Source organism: Protomyctophum parallelum, assembly GCF_964188405.1.
Source record: "Protomyctophum parallelum genome assembly, chromosome: 22".
Lineage (NCBI taxonomy): Eukaryota > Metazoa > Chordata > Actinopteri > Myctophiformes > Myctophidae > Protomyctophum > Protomyctophum parallelum.
This window is the reverse complement of record NC_139714.1, coordinates 2,612,975-2,626,262: the sequence shown is the minus strand read 5'-3', so window position 1 is coordinate 2,626,262 and position 13,288 is coordinate 2,612,975. Positions and strand designations below refer to the sequence as shown.

The window sequence follows — 13,288 nt, the reverse complement described above, 5'->3', positions numbered from 1 at the left end:
CTGATAGGAGCCGCGTGCAGACAGAACCGTCCCGCCCCGTCCCTCCCTCCCCATAAAACTTATATTATTTTCAACCTAACTTCTTATTTCATTCAGTCAGTCAGAGTAGTCGGTCCAAGGAGTGCTGTTCTTCTAGATTGACACATCTGTCCCAAACCATCTGGTGAGTAGTTGCATCCCCGCTAATTGGATATGTTTTAGATTAGATTCTTCTTTCCTTTCTTTTTTTTAGAGCATTATGATGATGAGCTAGCCAGCCTGTATCCTACTGACTGAGGCTCAATCTTGGCATCTGTAAAGTTAGGCAATTTGATGCCTATTTTTTGTTTTGTTTGTTTTTTAGCTTCATGCTTAGAAATAGATGCATATTGCATAAATTGTCATTGCAATAAACACAACCAAACGTATATCCTATAGCTAAGGCAAGAATTCCTGCACGTTTGATTGATTGATTGATTGATTGATTGATTGATTACTTACTTTATTAACAGCTAGTTTTCAGATTGTAGGCCTACACTCCATTATACCAATCATTCAGAGTTACTTTGCTGTTGGGGTGATTTCGGGTCAATTACAGTACTGTTTTTGCATATGGGAGGTTTTATACACAGAGCTCCTAAATGTATTGGCAAGACTGTTCAGAGGATAATCTGTGTGGATATTGAGCGTATAGCATATAGTTTGTGTATTTCAGGGAACTATTTATTTTTATTGAAGTTCATCTCTGTGGTTTCATATCCTATGAAGGTGAATATTGCCTATTATGCAAAGAACTGCAATAGGCCATTTACTTATTTTATCTGTCGGGTGGAAACCTCATAATTATGTCCAATAGGCCTACGGTTTACTTTTCAGGATTCAAATGTAGCAGATCTACATGTTCAAAACTATAGCTATATAGAAGTGTATATTTGTACGTCTCTAAATGTTCTGATGGATTGAAAATGGTGGACCCTATATTGTAAACAAGTGTAATGCTTTATGGTATCGTCCCACAACAGTTTTTGTATGGAGTTGTGCTTGAAATGTACTGTAATTCTGCAAAACTGCTAAATACTTCAATCAATCAATCATGCAACTTTTGATGTTTTTGTTTGACATTATAGTAGTATTATTAAGTAGCCAGCGTTAACTGTTAAAGAACAAAGTTAGAATATGGAGATAAGAGGTTTCTGCTTGACAGCAACAATATATTTTGTCTTCCAACAACAGAGACGGGAAGTGGGTGTCCATCCGGAGAGAGAGGTGAGAGAGAGAGAGAGAGAGAGAGAGAGCATGGCTGAGGAGGAGACAACGAGTGGGGCCCCTGCTGCTGCGGGGATCGCAGCAGAGAACTCGGGGCCCCACAAAGACCCGGAGGACCCAGAGGTCGGGGATGACGGGGTCCAGGAGGCGAGGGGGAAGTGGGCCAACAAGACGGAGTTCCTGCTGTCCATGGCTGGAGAGATAATCGGCCTGGGAAATGTCTGGCGCTTCCCTTATCTCTGCTACAAGAACGGAGGAGGTGAGGGAGGATGATGTGATGGAGTGATGTTTGAAGAAGTTGTACAGTCATGTTAGTGATGGATTGATGCAGGGGGTGATGATGATTTGTCTGTATACCAGCCTGAGGTTCTCAAATTACAAGTAAGAAGAAGTGTGTGGTACTCACAGCACGTGAGCTTGTACATCTGCTATTTTTGAATTATCCTAACCCTTTTGAAAGTTTTTTTAAGAATATTGAAAATGTTTTGAAAATGTTGAATCATTTTGATTCTGTGGAAACGCATGGAAACTTGAACTCATACATGTGTTTTTGTCACATTCCTAAGCCAATAATTTGATAAGAAGCAGCGGTTCCCTATGGAGACTATAGCTGATCTGTGACGCATTGTGAGCTTGTACATCGTCTATTTTCAAATGGCCATATATAGGGCTGAAGTGGTTACTGTATGTTTTGTAATAATAATCAAAATCTACAAAGTAACTAGTAAATGATATGTAGCTTGCAGAGTTAGTTCAGTCAGATATACTCGAGGGGGTTCATGCCGTGCTCAAGGGCGCATACTATACTCAAGGTGTTATCCTGTATTACTATGTGGGTGTACCGGTGTGCAAGTCCCACACGTCATTTGCTGATGTGGCAGTCAGCTGACCAATTGGGCAGGCTACTTAAGCTCACTAGACTGCATGCTCTTCCTGCCTTCCTCTGCATATGGTTCCTGGTTGTTATGTGATGTTTGCTCCCACCACCACCCCAGCACCACCGGTGGGCTCTGTTATTCATGTTCCCCATGGGGGTTTTATTGTATATCTGTCTCCCTGCTCTTAATGTTTTATGATGGTGTTTAATCGCGCCGAGCAGGGAGAAAATGCATCAGAACCGAACGCCAAGATAAATATCATATGCACACTTGTATTCTCATTCTATAATAAATTAAATCTATCCGTGAGTTGTCTGACTGAACTAAAGTTGTGAAATAATTGTAGTGGAGTAAATGTACAATATTTGCCTCGGAAATGTAGTGGAGACTGTGGAATAGAAGTAAAAGTATATGCTACAGAAAAGCTGACAACTCTTACCCCAAAATTGTACTTAAGTACAGTATACTTAAGTAAAAGTACTTAGATACTTTCCACCACAAACAAAGAGGAGAGCACAAAACAAAGGCAATGCAGAAAATAATTCCTCCATTTGGAAATGATTTATCACTCCATGTGACTATGGTCATTTCAGAGGGTGAAATGAGGCAGTTGTTAGGTTTAACCCTTAATTATTCTGGTTTGACTCGACATGAGAGCTCTGAACGCTAGAAATGTGCGCGCAAGATCCGTTAACCAAGAAGTATTTTGTCGTTGGGCAGAAACCTCATATCTCCATATTCTAACTTTTTGTGTTTATTCCTATGCCCTCCTTCATCGCACACAAAAACATCAAAAGTAGCAAGATCCACAAGCTCGAAATGTGACACAAAGCGATGTGTTAACATACAAGGTTTCCACCCGACAGAGACGACTTAAGACGTATTTATCAGATGGGACTGCACGTTTTTCTCTCAGATTTGTGTGAAGAAAATGTGCCAGGTTAGTTTTTTCTATAAAGAGGGAAAATTGCTTCAATTTGTCTCCATTGCAATGTCACTGTTTTTCTTTTTGGATTGTTTTGGATTGTTTTGGATCATTTGTCAGCATGTGCAGTTAGACATAATAATGTTAAATAGGATAACACACAAGAAGAAAAGAAAAATCCTGGGGACTTGTTTCCATTGTGGTCCTATGTATTCAATCCATCAACATAGCATACAAAATCAACACAGTAATACACATCAACATCAACAAATTCAAAACATTACATGTACAAAAGAGATGTTGCACATTAGTGTAGTATGTTCGATGCTGAAACTATTTATTGTGCATTCCCTATAGTGCTTCATGTGTGTATCTATGTATGTGAGGGGGTATTTGTGAGAAGTAACGATTAGGGAGATTCCGAGAGATTGATCGTGAGAAAGAGAAGAGTGTTAGAAGAGAGTAACTCATGTCTGCACGCAGTGGGCGGGGCTTTAGGAATTAGAAGGCTATCTCAATGGCTCTCTCTGTATTCACTTCATTATAAGGCTTTCCTTTCAAAGTTCTGGGACTCTTCTTACCCCTTCAACCATTCCGTGCCAAGGACCTAGCCTCGCGTTGCGATACTAATATACCACTGCGCTGCACTATCTGCCTCGGGGGATATGCATATGCAATAGGGGCGGGTGAAGTACCAAGGTACCCCCCAAATTGATATATATTTGGCGGCCCAATGAATGGCCGCCGGCAACGGCACTGAGTTTCCTGACTGAACTTGCTTTGCGCATGTCTGTGACAGGCGCAACACTAATATCTAAAGCTCACAATGCATTGCAACGTGATGTGTTGTGAGCTTGTAGATCAGCCATAATTATTCTCTGAAGAGATTTTGTGTAGAAGGAGAAAAAAGGGAGTAGTTATAATAAATAATAAATATAATACCACCCGGCTCTGCTTTTGTGTGATGCTCAAGTAAATGCACAGAGAAAAAATAAGAGTTAGAATATGGAAATGAGAGGTTTCTTCCAGACAGAAAACGATATGGGGTTTAAGCGTTAAAACATTTGAATCGAAGGTATACAAGACCTTCACTCTTCTTTGCGTGTGTTGTGTGTGTGTGTGTGCGTGCGTGTGTGCATGCGTGCGACCGTGCGTGCATGCGTGCGTACGTACGTGCATGCATGTGTGCGTCTGTGTGTGTGTGCGTCTGTGTGTGTTCGTTCAACAGGGGTCTTCTTCATCCCGTACTTTGTGTTCCTTTTCTGCTGTGGTATTCCTGTCTTCTTCCTGGAGACGGCGATGGGCCAGTACACCAGCCAGGGCGGAGTGACGGCCTGGAGGAAGATCTGCCCCATGTTTGAAGGTAAAGTAACTAGAAGTGCATGTACTCAAGAGCAACAGTGCAAGAGAGTTCGAGCAGAAACCAAACTCACTCGCTATCTACAGAAGGAATTATTTACCAATGATGATCCTCGTCTGGTGGCGTGAAAACCAGGCTAGATTTCTTCAACTTTCTAAAATTGCCTGCAACATGTGTAGGGCTGTAGGCTATTTGTGCTATAAGTGCACCATCCGAGAGTTTTCCGTGAAGCGGGGAATATCGTTACTGTTCTGTTTGCTGCTTGTTATTAGGCTGATATAGTTGCTCCGTGAGTTTGGAAGTAAAGAAGAGTTGTGTTAAGCTGTATCATTCATGGTCTGCTGATTCACAAGCTCTTCTTTACTTCCAAACTCACGGAGCAACTATCATAATAACAAGCAGCAAACAGAACAATTATCAATTTGCGTTCTTCTCTGAAGCCGTTGCGGGTTATATAGGCAGTTGATGGTGTGTTCCATTTTCATTACTGCTTTCGGTTTTACACCATTCATTTAATATATTAAATTAATATATTAAATTAATGAAGACCAGGACTAATTGAAGATACATTTTAAATAAACATTGTCGTCTCTGCCATTTATAAAGCAACATAGTAAAGTAAAGCTTAGTGTAACTTTCGTTTATTAATAATGTATTTCTTCATTCATTTTAAAGGGGGCTTGAGAACTATATCGCACAGTATCGCATATCGCGCTTCTGAGCCAATTGATCGCACCGCGGTTTAAATTATGTAACCGCGACAGCCCTACGGCTGACAGGTTGCGGCTGTCGCTGATTGCTAATCGGGCGGTGGCCGCATTAGACGCAGCTGGTGTAGGATCGCACTGGGGTAGTAGATGGCGTCTATGACACGTCCGTGGGCGGAGCGCGTCGGCGAGGTCGGCGTTTGTCTGGTTGTCATAGGAACGCACCCATTATTCTGGTGGTACTGTGGCGAGACTCCACAATACGCATCTGTGATATCGTTGGCCGAGGTTTCAGCACATCCGACAAACCCAATGTCTTCCATTGTAAACTGTTAGTGAAGAAATATGTAAAACATAATTTATGTGGGAAGGAAATGCATGGAGGTTCTTATTTGGCCTTCTGGCAGTGTGCACAAGAAATCTGGCAATGATCGGCACAGTGGTTTGCGAAATTAGCTCTGGACGGATGGATGGACGGACGAACGGATGCACATACACATACACATGCACGCACGCACACACACACACACACACACACACACACACACACACACACACACACACACACACACACAAGACATTTCATCACTTAGAGTTTTAAAGCGTGACGCTGTAATAATATGTTTGTTCTGTAACACTTTGCTGTGTGATTTTTGTGTCCCATACAATTAACTATTGGATGCATTTGCGTGTTGAATCTGGCATCTATCACGAAATGTGGAAGGAATAGAGCACCGAAGTCTTCCCAGGGTTTGTGTACTTTTTTATTTGCATTATAATCCCCATAGGGGGATTATGGATCGCCTTATATAAGAACTGTAAAAATAAACAAATCTTCAATTACTGCTGCAGAATTAGTTAGTTAGTTTAGCTCGGAACAGACTTGAGACAGTTTGTTTATTTTTGGACCACAATGCTTATAGACGATTATAAAATGAGATGACCCCATGTTAAAATAGCTACATCAGTATGAGAAATCAGAAACGCTCGATTTGATTTGCCAGAAACGACGAATGTACATAATACAGAACAACAAACAACAACACAAATTATATCTGTTAAAATCAAAATTTACTGTACACAATAATTGAAGTGGGATATTCAACATTCTCTTCAATAAAAGTGGTTATGGGGAGGCTGTGGCTCAGGAGGTAGGGCAGGTCGCCCAATGATCCATGGGTCGGCGGTTTGAATCCCGGCTCCTCCTGTCCATACAGTATGTCAAAGTGTCCTTGGGCAAGACACTGAACCCCAACTTGCCTCCAATGGTTGCCACCATTGGTGTGTGAATGTGGGAAGTGAGGACGCTGGTGCTTCACCTCACAATGTATGAATGAATGGACCATTGTAAAGTACTTTGAGTAAGCACATAGTGCATAGAAAAGCGCTATAAAAATGCAATGTATTATTATTTCATTACTCACAACTAATATCATAATCTCTGCTTCTGCCCATGATCTTATATTTGACTGTTTTGTTTCTAAATGTTGACTTATTATATTGTAATTATACAATTATAATATAATATTGTTTTTATGTTATTATATCGTCTCTGTTGGGTGTAAACATCATATGTCCAAAACGTTTACTTTTCAGGATTCAAATTCAAAAGTATAAAAAAATAGCAGATCTGCAAGCTCGAAGCGCAGCGCAAATACGTTTGTGTGACACTAGTGCTATTGAGGAGGTAACCCTGCTGCTGAATTAGTAAAACCTCAGCTAGAAACAAGACTGTATCAAATATAAGTGACTGACTGTCGTAAACCATTCAGAGACATCTCCCCGACAATATCGCCAAGACAGTTTGTTTATTTTTGGACCACGATTCTTTTATGAGACGACTTTAAGATGACCACATGTTATTCTCCATTGAGAAAAACGTCCGTGAACCAGGGTAAACATAGACATGATGGATGTGTGCATGTCTGCGTCCTGACCTACAGGGATCGGGATAGCCTCCCAGGTGATCGTCATGTACCTGAACATCTACTACATTGTGATCCTGGCCTGGGCTCTCTTCTACCTGTACAACTCCTTCAAGTACCCTCTGCCCTGGTCCTCCTGCGACAACTACTGGAACACTGGTAAGATGCACGGCACGGGTGGGCGCCGAGCATGGGTGTGCGTGTGTGTGTAGTGCTTCTTAAACGTTTTCAGGTCAATGACCCCTACATTAATGTGTACGTGCCAGGGACCTCCAGAAGCAATGATTGACTTTCACTTTTGAATAATATTTGCACTTTATTTCTTTTTTTTAATAGCAGATCGACAAGCTCATATACAGTAGGTAGATCTGCTTTTTTTATAGCACAAGTGTAAACCCCACTTTGAGAACCACTGGTAGTGTATACTGTATTTTGTATCATTGCATATTGTATTACTGTACCTGTGAAGGCCAAATGTTCCCACAAGAATAGTTAGAAATTGAGAAATAGAATATTGTGAGGAACGCATGTGCCTGGTCCTAACAATAAAATAAAAAAAGTTTTATGGAAAGATGTTTGTGGAATTAGTCGTTCAATTAGGGAAAGATTCAGTTTGGGTTTAGGAGTAGGATTAGCCATTTAGAGGTCAGGTTTAGACAGGAGACGACGGACATAAAACGTAAATTTACAGACCTTTAATAAAGAAATCACACCCGTGTGAAGTGAGGGGCGCTAATATATTAAAGTCTAACTCATGTTGCTATGATTAGGTGATGTAATGGTGGTGTAAAACAAAACAAACATTAAACTCTCTTTGTCAATGGCATTTAATGTTTGTGTTAGGGACAAAACTTTGTAATTGTCCCTTCATTGTCAATGGCGTTTTTAATGTTTGTTCAAGGAAAAACAAACATTAAACCCCCCTCTAAAATAAAATAAAAAGACCATTACTGCATCAAATCAACAAATTATACTATAAAAACTTCACATCTAAGATTTTAAACAGACTTGCACCTCCACCACTGAAACAGTTCATAGATCGAAGGGACAGTGGAGTAACCAGGGCAAGTTGGCAACAACCAGAGGGCGAGAGGGGACTGCAAAGTGCCATCCAGATGTACTGTGTTTGGTGAAACAGTCTTCTCTGTTAGAGCCTCCCATCACTGGAACAGTCTCCCTATAGAAGTAAGAGAGACCTCCAACTATTTGACCTTCAAATTTAACCTTAGGAGTTGGCTTAAAAAAAGCAAACCAAATTTGTAATCATGAGTAATTATCAGCTCCATTTGTCACTGGTGTCACTTAATCACATTTCACTGTAATGTGTCTGTCCCCTGCACCCCTGCACTATGTTTACTTGTTTTTGTAATGTTCCACACATGCAAATTCCCGGGTTTCTCTGGGATTAATAGTATTTTATTTACCGCCTGTGAACTGTTTTTAGCATCTGTCGCTCGAGCCTCCGGTAAAATACATTTAAAAACTTACATTTGAAATAAAAAACATAGAGATGTTTTGTATTTTATTTAAGGTGACATAATTTACAACAAGGCATGTCATGAAGAGCCCGCTCTGGTGTTCGCAATAAAAGCTGCGGTTAGCCGACCAAACCCCAGGATTGTAGGATGTGTAAACCACAACGTATCCTCTTCTCTTTATCGAAGATTTACACCAGGAAGTTACATATTGTTATGGCTTTTTACTTTCTTTCAAAGGTCCTTATAATGTTGTACCAGGGCTCGAAATAGCGACCATTTTGGTCGCAAATGCGCCAGAATTTTATTTTATGCTAACAAACCAACGTGTGAAGTGTGTAGTGTTCTACTCTTTGACACAACGGTACGGGACAACGTTGAGCGCTGCATCGCTCACATTCCAGAGCGCCTCGGCTCGCAACTTATGTGTCAGAAAGTACATTATTTCAAGCGTTCAGATTCAGAAAAGACCGGAGCCTCTAGCTCCGGAGGCGGACCGGCTGTGTGTGTGTGTGTGTGTGTGTGTGTGTGTGTGCATGCGTGTGTGCGCGCACATCCGCACACGCATGCAAGAGAGAGAGGGAATGAGAGAGAGAGGGAGGGAGAGAGAATAGCAGACTTGTAAGTGTTTCTACATAGCAGCAGTATTGATACCTTTACTTAAGTAAAACATTAGAGTAATTTATCCACCACTGATTAGAAGTGAGTAGGCATAGCTATAAATATAATGTTTTACATCAAAATTATTTTATATTAGAAATTCTAATTATATGATCTAAATAGGCTATGAAGGTGAAAAACACAAAACAAAGAATAAGAAAACAGGTGATGTGACTGGCCGGAATCAGTATAGACTAGAGGGTCCTCATCTGGAGATGTTTGATGCCTCAGTCTCTTTGAAGAGATGGATGGATGAGGGACAGAAATCTGGACACTACATTTTAAATTCTGGCATGCATTTTTATACTTTGGTCATTTCATGTTATTTGTAAACCACACGTTATATTATTGTTTTTATGAATGTAAAAAATCGATTACATATTGGTGCTCCTTAGATTTTGGTGGGAGCTCCTAATTCTTTTCTGGTGCTCCTTCATTTTGAAATTGGTAGCACAAGCGCTACCAAGTAAAACAGTTAATTTCGAGCCCTGTGTACACTTGTAATGCATTGGTTAAATGTATGTTAACAGTCACCGTAGTTTAGTTTAGTCTATTTGTGTTAACCTTTTTTGGTTAGATGAAATACTTGAAATACAGACTGTCTGTCTGTCTCTGTCCAGAGATGTGTCACAACCGCCTGAGTGTCTACGCCAACCCCCACATGTTCAACACAGACTCCAGCTGGTCCTTCCTCAGCAACAACACCACGCCCTCCTACTACTCTGACGACTACGGTGACATGTAAGTTTAGGTTAGGTTTTATTTATTAGCACGTAAAAAAGTCAAAAGCAGAAGAAAGATATTGTGCAAGAGAAGTTACAAGCTAAAATTATACACATTAAAAATACCAGTAATACATTCAATGTTTAAATACAAACATAGACCGAATTATTTGCACAGAAAATATGTATAGCAAAAGATATAAACCATAACCCCAATACTGTAACCTGAGAGACGGGTGCTTGCCTACACCGTCGCCCAACAAACCAAACATAAGGGTTCGGCATTGACAGTCAGTCAGAGTATTGGAGTGAATAATCTCTCAAGAACAGATTCTGAGCAATTCAAAGGAAACAAACGGCAGAGGGTGCAGATTGATTTACAAAATCACACCCCTCTCTCTCTCTCTCTCTCTCTCTCTCTCTCTCTCTCTCTCTCATTAGCAGGCAGCAGGCACATCACTATCCCTCTCTGTTTCTGGCGCCCCCTACTGGTACTAATAAGTCACATACTCGTGCTCATGATAGACCACTGATACATAGATACGGGCTACATAGATACGCACGGACATTGCTGGTTGTAGGAGTGGTTGCACCACTCAAAAAGAACACTAAAAGTTGCAATATGGAGATAAGAGGTTTCTGTCCGACAACATAATGACAACAATGTATTATAATTATTTTTCAGCAATGGGACCACCATGTTTGGAATCAAGTCGCCCGAGGAGGAGTTTTGGATGTAAGTGACAACACATACACCCACCCGCGCATGTATACGCACACACGGTTACACGCATTCTCAAAAGGCTTAGATTCAGTCTTCTCCCGGTGTTTTGCCCAGGTGGACGTGGTTTTGAGGTTGGGTTTAGGCAGTTTCTGTGAGGTTATGGTAAAGGTTAGGGTTATGCATAGTGTTTGTTCGGGTTAGGGTTAAAGATGGAGGTGGATCACCACCCTCACCACCAGGCAAACCTTAATGAACTGATAGGTGTGTCCACATAAAAACAACATTTTAACAACACCTTTATGAAAAAAGTCTTCCTCCTTATATGATATTAACACCTGATTCGGGTGGAAAAAAATCACGGCACTCCATCTTTAAGGTTAGGGTTTAGGCATATTTTGGGTTAGGGTTTAGGGAGTCCCCTCATGAATCACTAGTTCAATCCTCTGGTGCTGCCAGATCATTGGTTCATGGAAGCAATCTTCTGCGGTAATGTTTCCCACACAACAACATGGGTTTCTTCTCGTTTATATATCTCTGGCACGATGGAGTCATGCCAGACAGACAGACGCACAAAGAGATGAACCAGGAACAGTACATATTTTCTACTTTCTTCAGTTTTCAATACTTACTTACTAAGTTTTATAATTACTTCTGCCGAAAATATTGTACTTTTACTACACTACAATAACATGAAAGCTAGTTACTTTGTAGCTTGTAGATTAAAAACATTCTGCACAATGAGTACTTTTACTTTTGGTACTTTAACCTTTGTACTTTTACTCAGGCACATTTTTTATACAGGACTTAAGTTATAGTCCTGTATTGAAGTCCGCTTGCAATAGAGTATATCTACATTGTATCATTGATACTTTTAATTAGGCAAACCGTGTGAGTCCTTTTCCCACCACTGACCAGGAACGGTCCCTGCAAAACAACATGGAAATTATTCTGTTGTTCTGTTAGTAGAGTGAGTCCCCAATCATCTCTGTTTACATACAATAATACCGGTATGCAAATTCCAACAGGTTTTGAACTTGATCAAAGGATCAAAATGTCAGGGTTTCGTACGTGGGTGCAATGGTGCATGCTCGCCACGTGATGAATGAATTCCTGCTTCCTTTTGAGGCTCAGATGTTGGGAAATCAGAGGAGAACTTTGCTCTGCGCTGCCCAGTACAGATCAGAACAATATGTGTGCTGGCTAAAGCCAACCCCGTAGGCAGACCGAAACATCTGTATTTATGTTGCAGATGTTTCCAGATTCTTTATGCATTTGAGGAGGGAGTCCATATGGACACAATGAAAGGGGAAAATGTTTGGAATATGTATCCCCCCCCTCCCGCCCCATGCTGCCCTGCTATGATGAATTGGTAGAATGTTAGAAATATTCCGTGCTGTATGTTGCAAAATAATAGCTTTTTAGGAAAATCATTACAGGCGTAGAGCAGTGGTTTCCCTAACGTTTTAGCCCAACATCCAAAATAGAAATTAGACGTTTGCCCCGGGACCCAAACTAGTGAAACATCTACAAGTTTGTGAGCTATTTTCACTACTTTTTATTATTTTTTATTTTTTATTGGATTTATGAAATACTTGAATTTGTTGGGGTTTTAATTGATGATTTATTTTTGTATCTTTTGAAATAATTGCGACTGTATGTCGCAGTTTACTATGAAAACCTGCAAAACCTGTCAGTCATGCCTAACCTGTCAGTCAGTCACCCTTAGATCTCCATATATGGAGTTGAACTGTTCTGACATTCCATATGTTCATATGACCTCATCGAACCCTGTACCTTGGCTTCAAGACACACTGCATATATGGCCAGTACAGAATTAATTCCATACTGTATGTGGATCTGACCACCCATGCCAAAGCGCCCAGCAGTCTGCCGTCACCGAGGCGGATGTGTGCACGCGACCTCGCCCACAGTAAATACCCACAATGGTGGGTATTTACTCGCAAGTCACAAACCATAAAAATGTATCCGTGACTCACTGACATCCACCCCAAACACACTGTGAAAGTGTACACTTTGAGATCCTACATAACTGTACAGAATTCACTGTTAGTCAGGGAGCTATCATGTATCTGGAACACACATATATATGCTTCCATTACATCATTAGACAGCATAATGTAAATGTCCACATGTTATGCTGATGATACTCAATTTCATAACAAACCCAGACAGTCTTTTATAGTCTGACTGCCTGATAGCCTCCATAACTCAAAGGATTGTTTTATAATTTCTCTACCGGGACCTAAATTATTTGGCTTGGGAACTTGGCTCACCAGAATCAGAATCAGAATCAAACTTTATTGTCACATCACATTACAGGTAACATGGGTGAAATTCTTGTTTGTGCAGGCTCATCATTGCAGTTAAAAGAAAGAAAGTGCATAGTACATGACTAATCTACATGGTACAATATGTATGCATATAAAAAATAAATAAGGTGATGTAGCCTATGTGTATATACAGAGTAGTCTCTACTAAAGGAGACCAATCCGTTCAGTCTGTGTGGCGTCACCAGTCCTAGCTCTTGTTCAGCAGTCTAATTGTGGACAAGTAGAAACTGTTCAAGAGTCTGGTGGTGCTGCTCTTGATACTCATGTAGCGTTTGCCCGGCCGTGGGCGTGGAAGTGGTTTGAACAGGCTATGGCT

At 40.7% G+C, this 13,288-nt stretch overlaps 1 protein-coding gene across 1 annotated transcript in view; it reads left to right on the top strand.

The window, feature by feature from the left end:
* Positions 1-68: 68 nt before the first annotated feature.
* The window catches only part of LOC310879681 (sodium- and chloride-dependent GABA transporter 2-like), a 35,962-nt gene continuing 22,742 nt past the window's right edge, over positions 69-13,288 (top strand). Inside the window, exons 1-6 of the mRNA XM_083794487.1 lie at positions 69-163; positions 1,213-1,504; positions 4,277-4,411; positions 7,059-7,199; positions 9,796-9,916; positions 10,583-10,633. Coding sequence (XP_083650613.1) covers positions 1,276-1,504; positions 4,277-4,411; positions 7,059-7,199; positions 9,796-9,916; positions 10,583-10,633 — 677 coding nt within the window. The 5' untranslated portion in view covers positions 69-163; positions 1,213-1,275. The remainder of the gene's footprint in view (positions 164-1,212; positions 1,505-4,276; positions 4,412-7,058; positions 7,200-9,795; positions 9,917-10,582; positions 10,634-13,288) is intronic.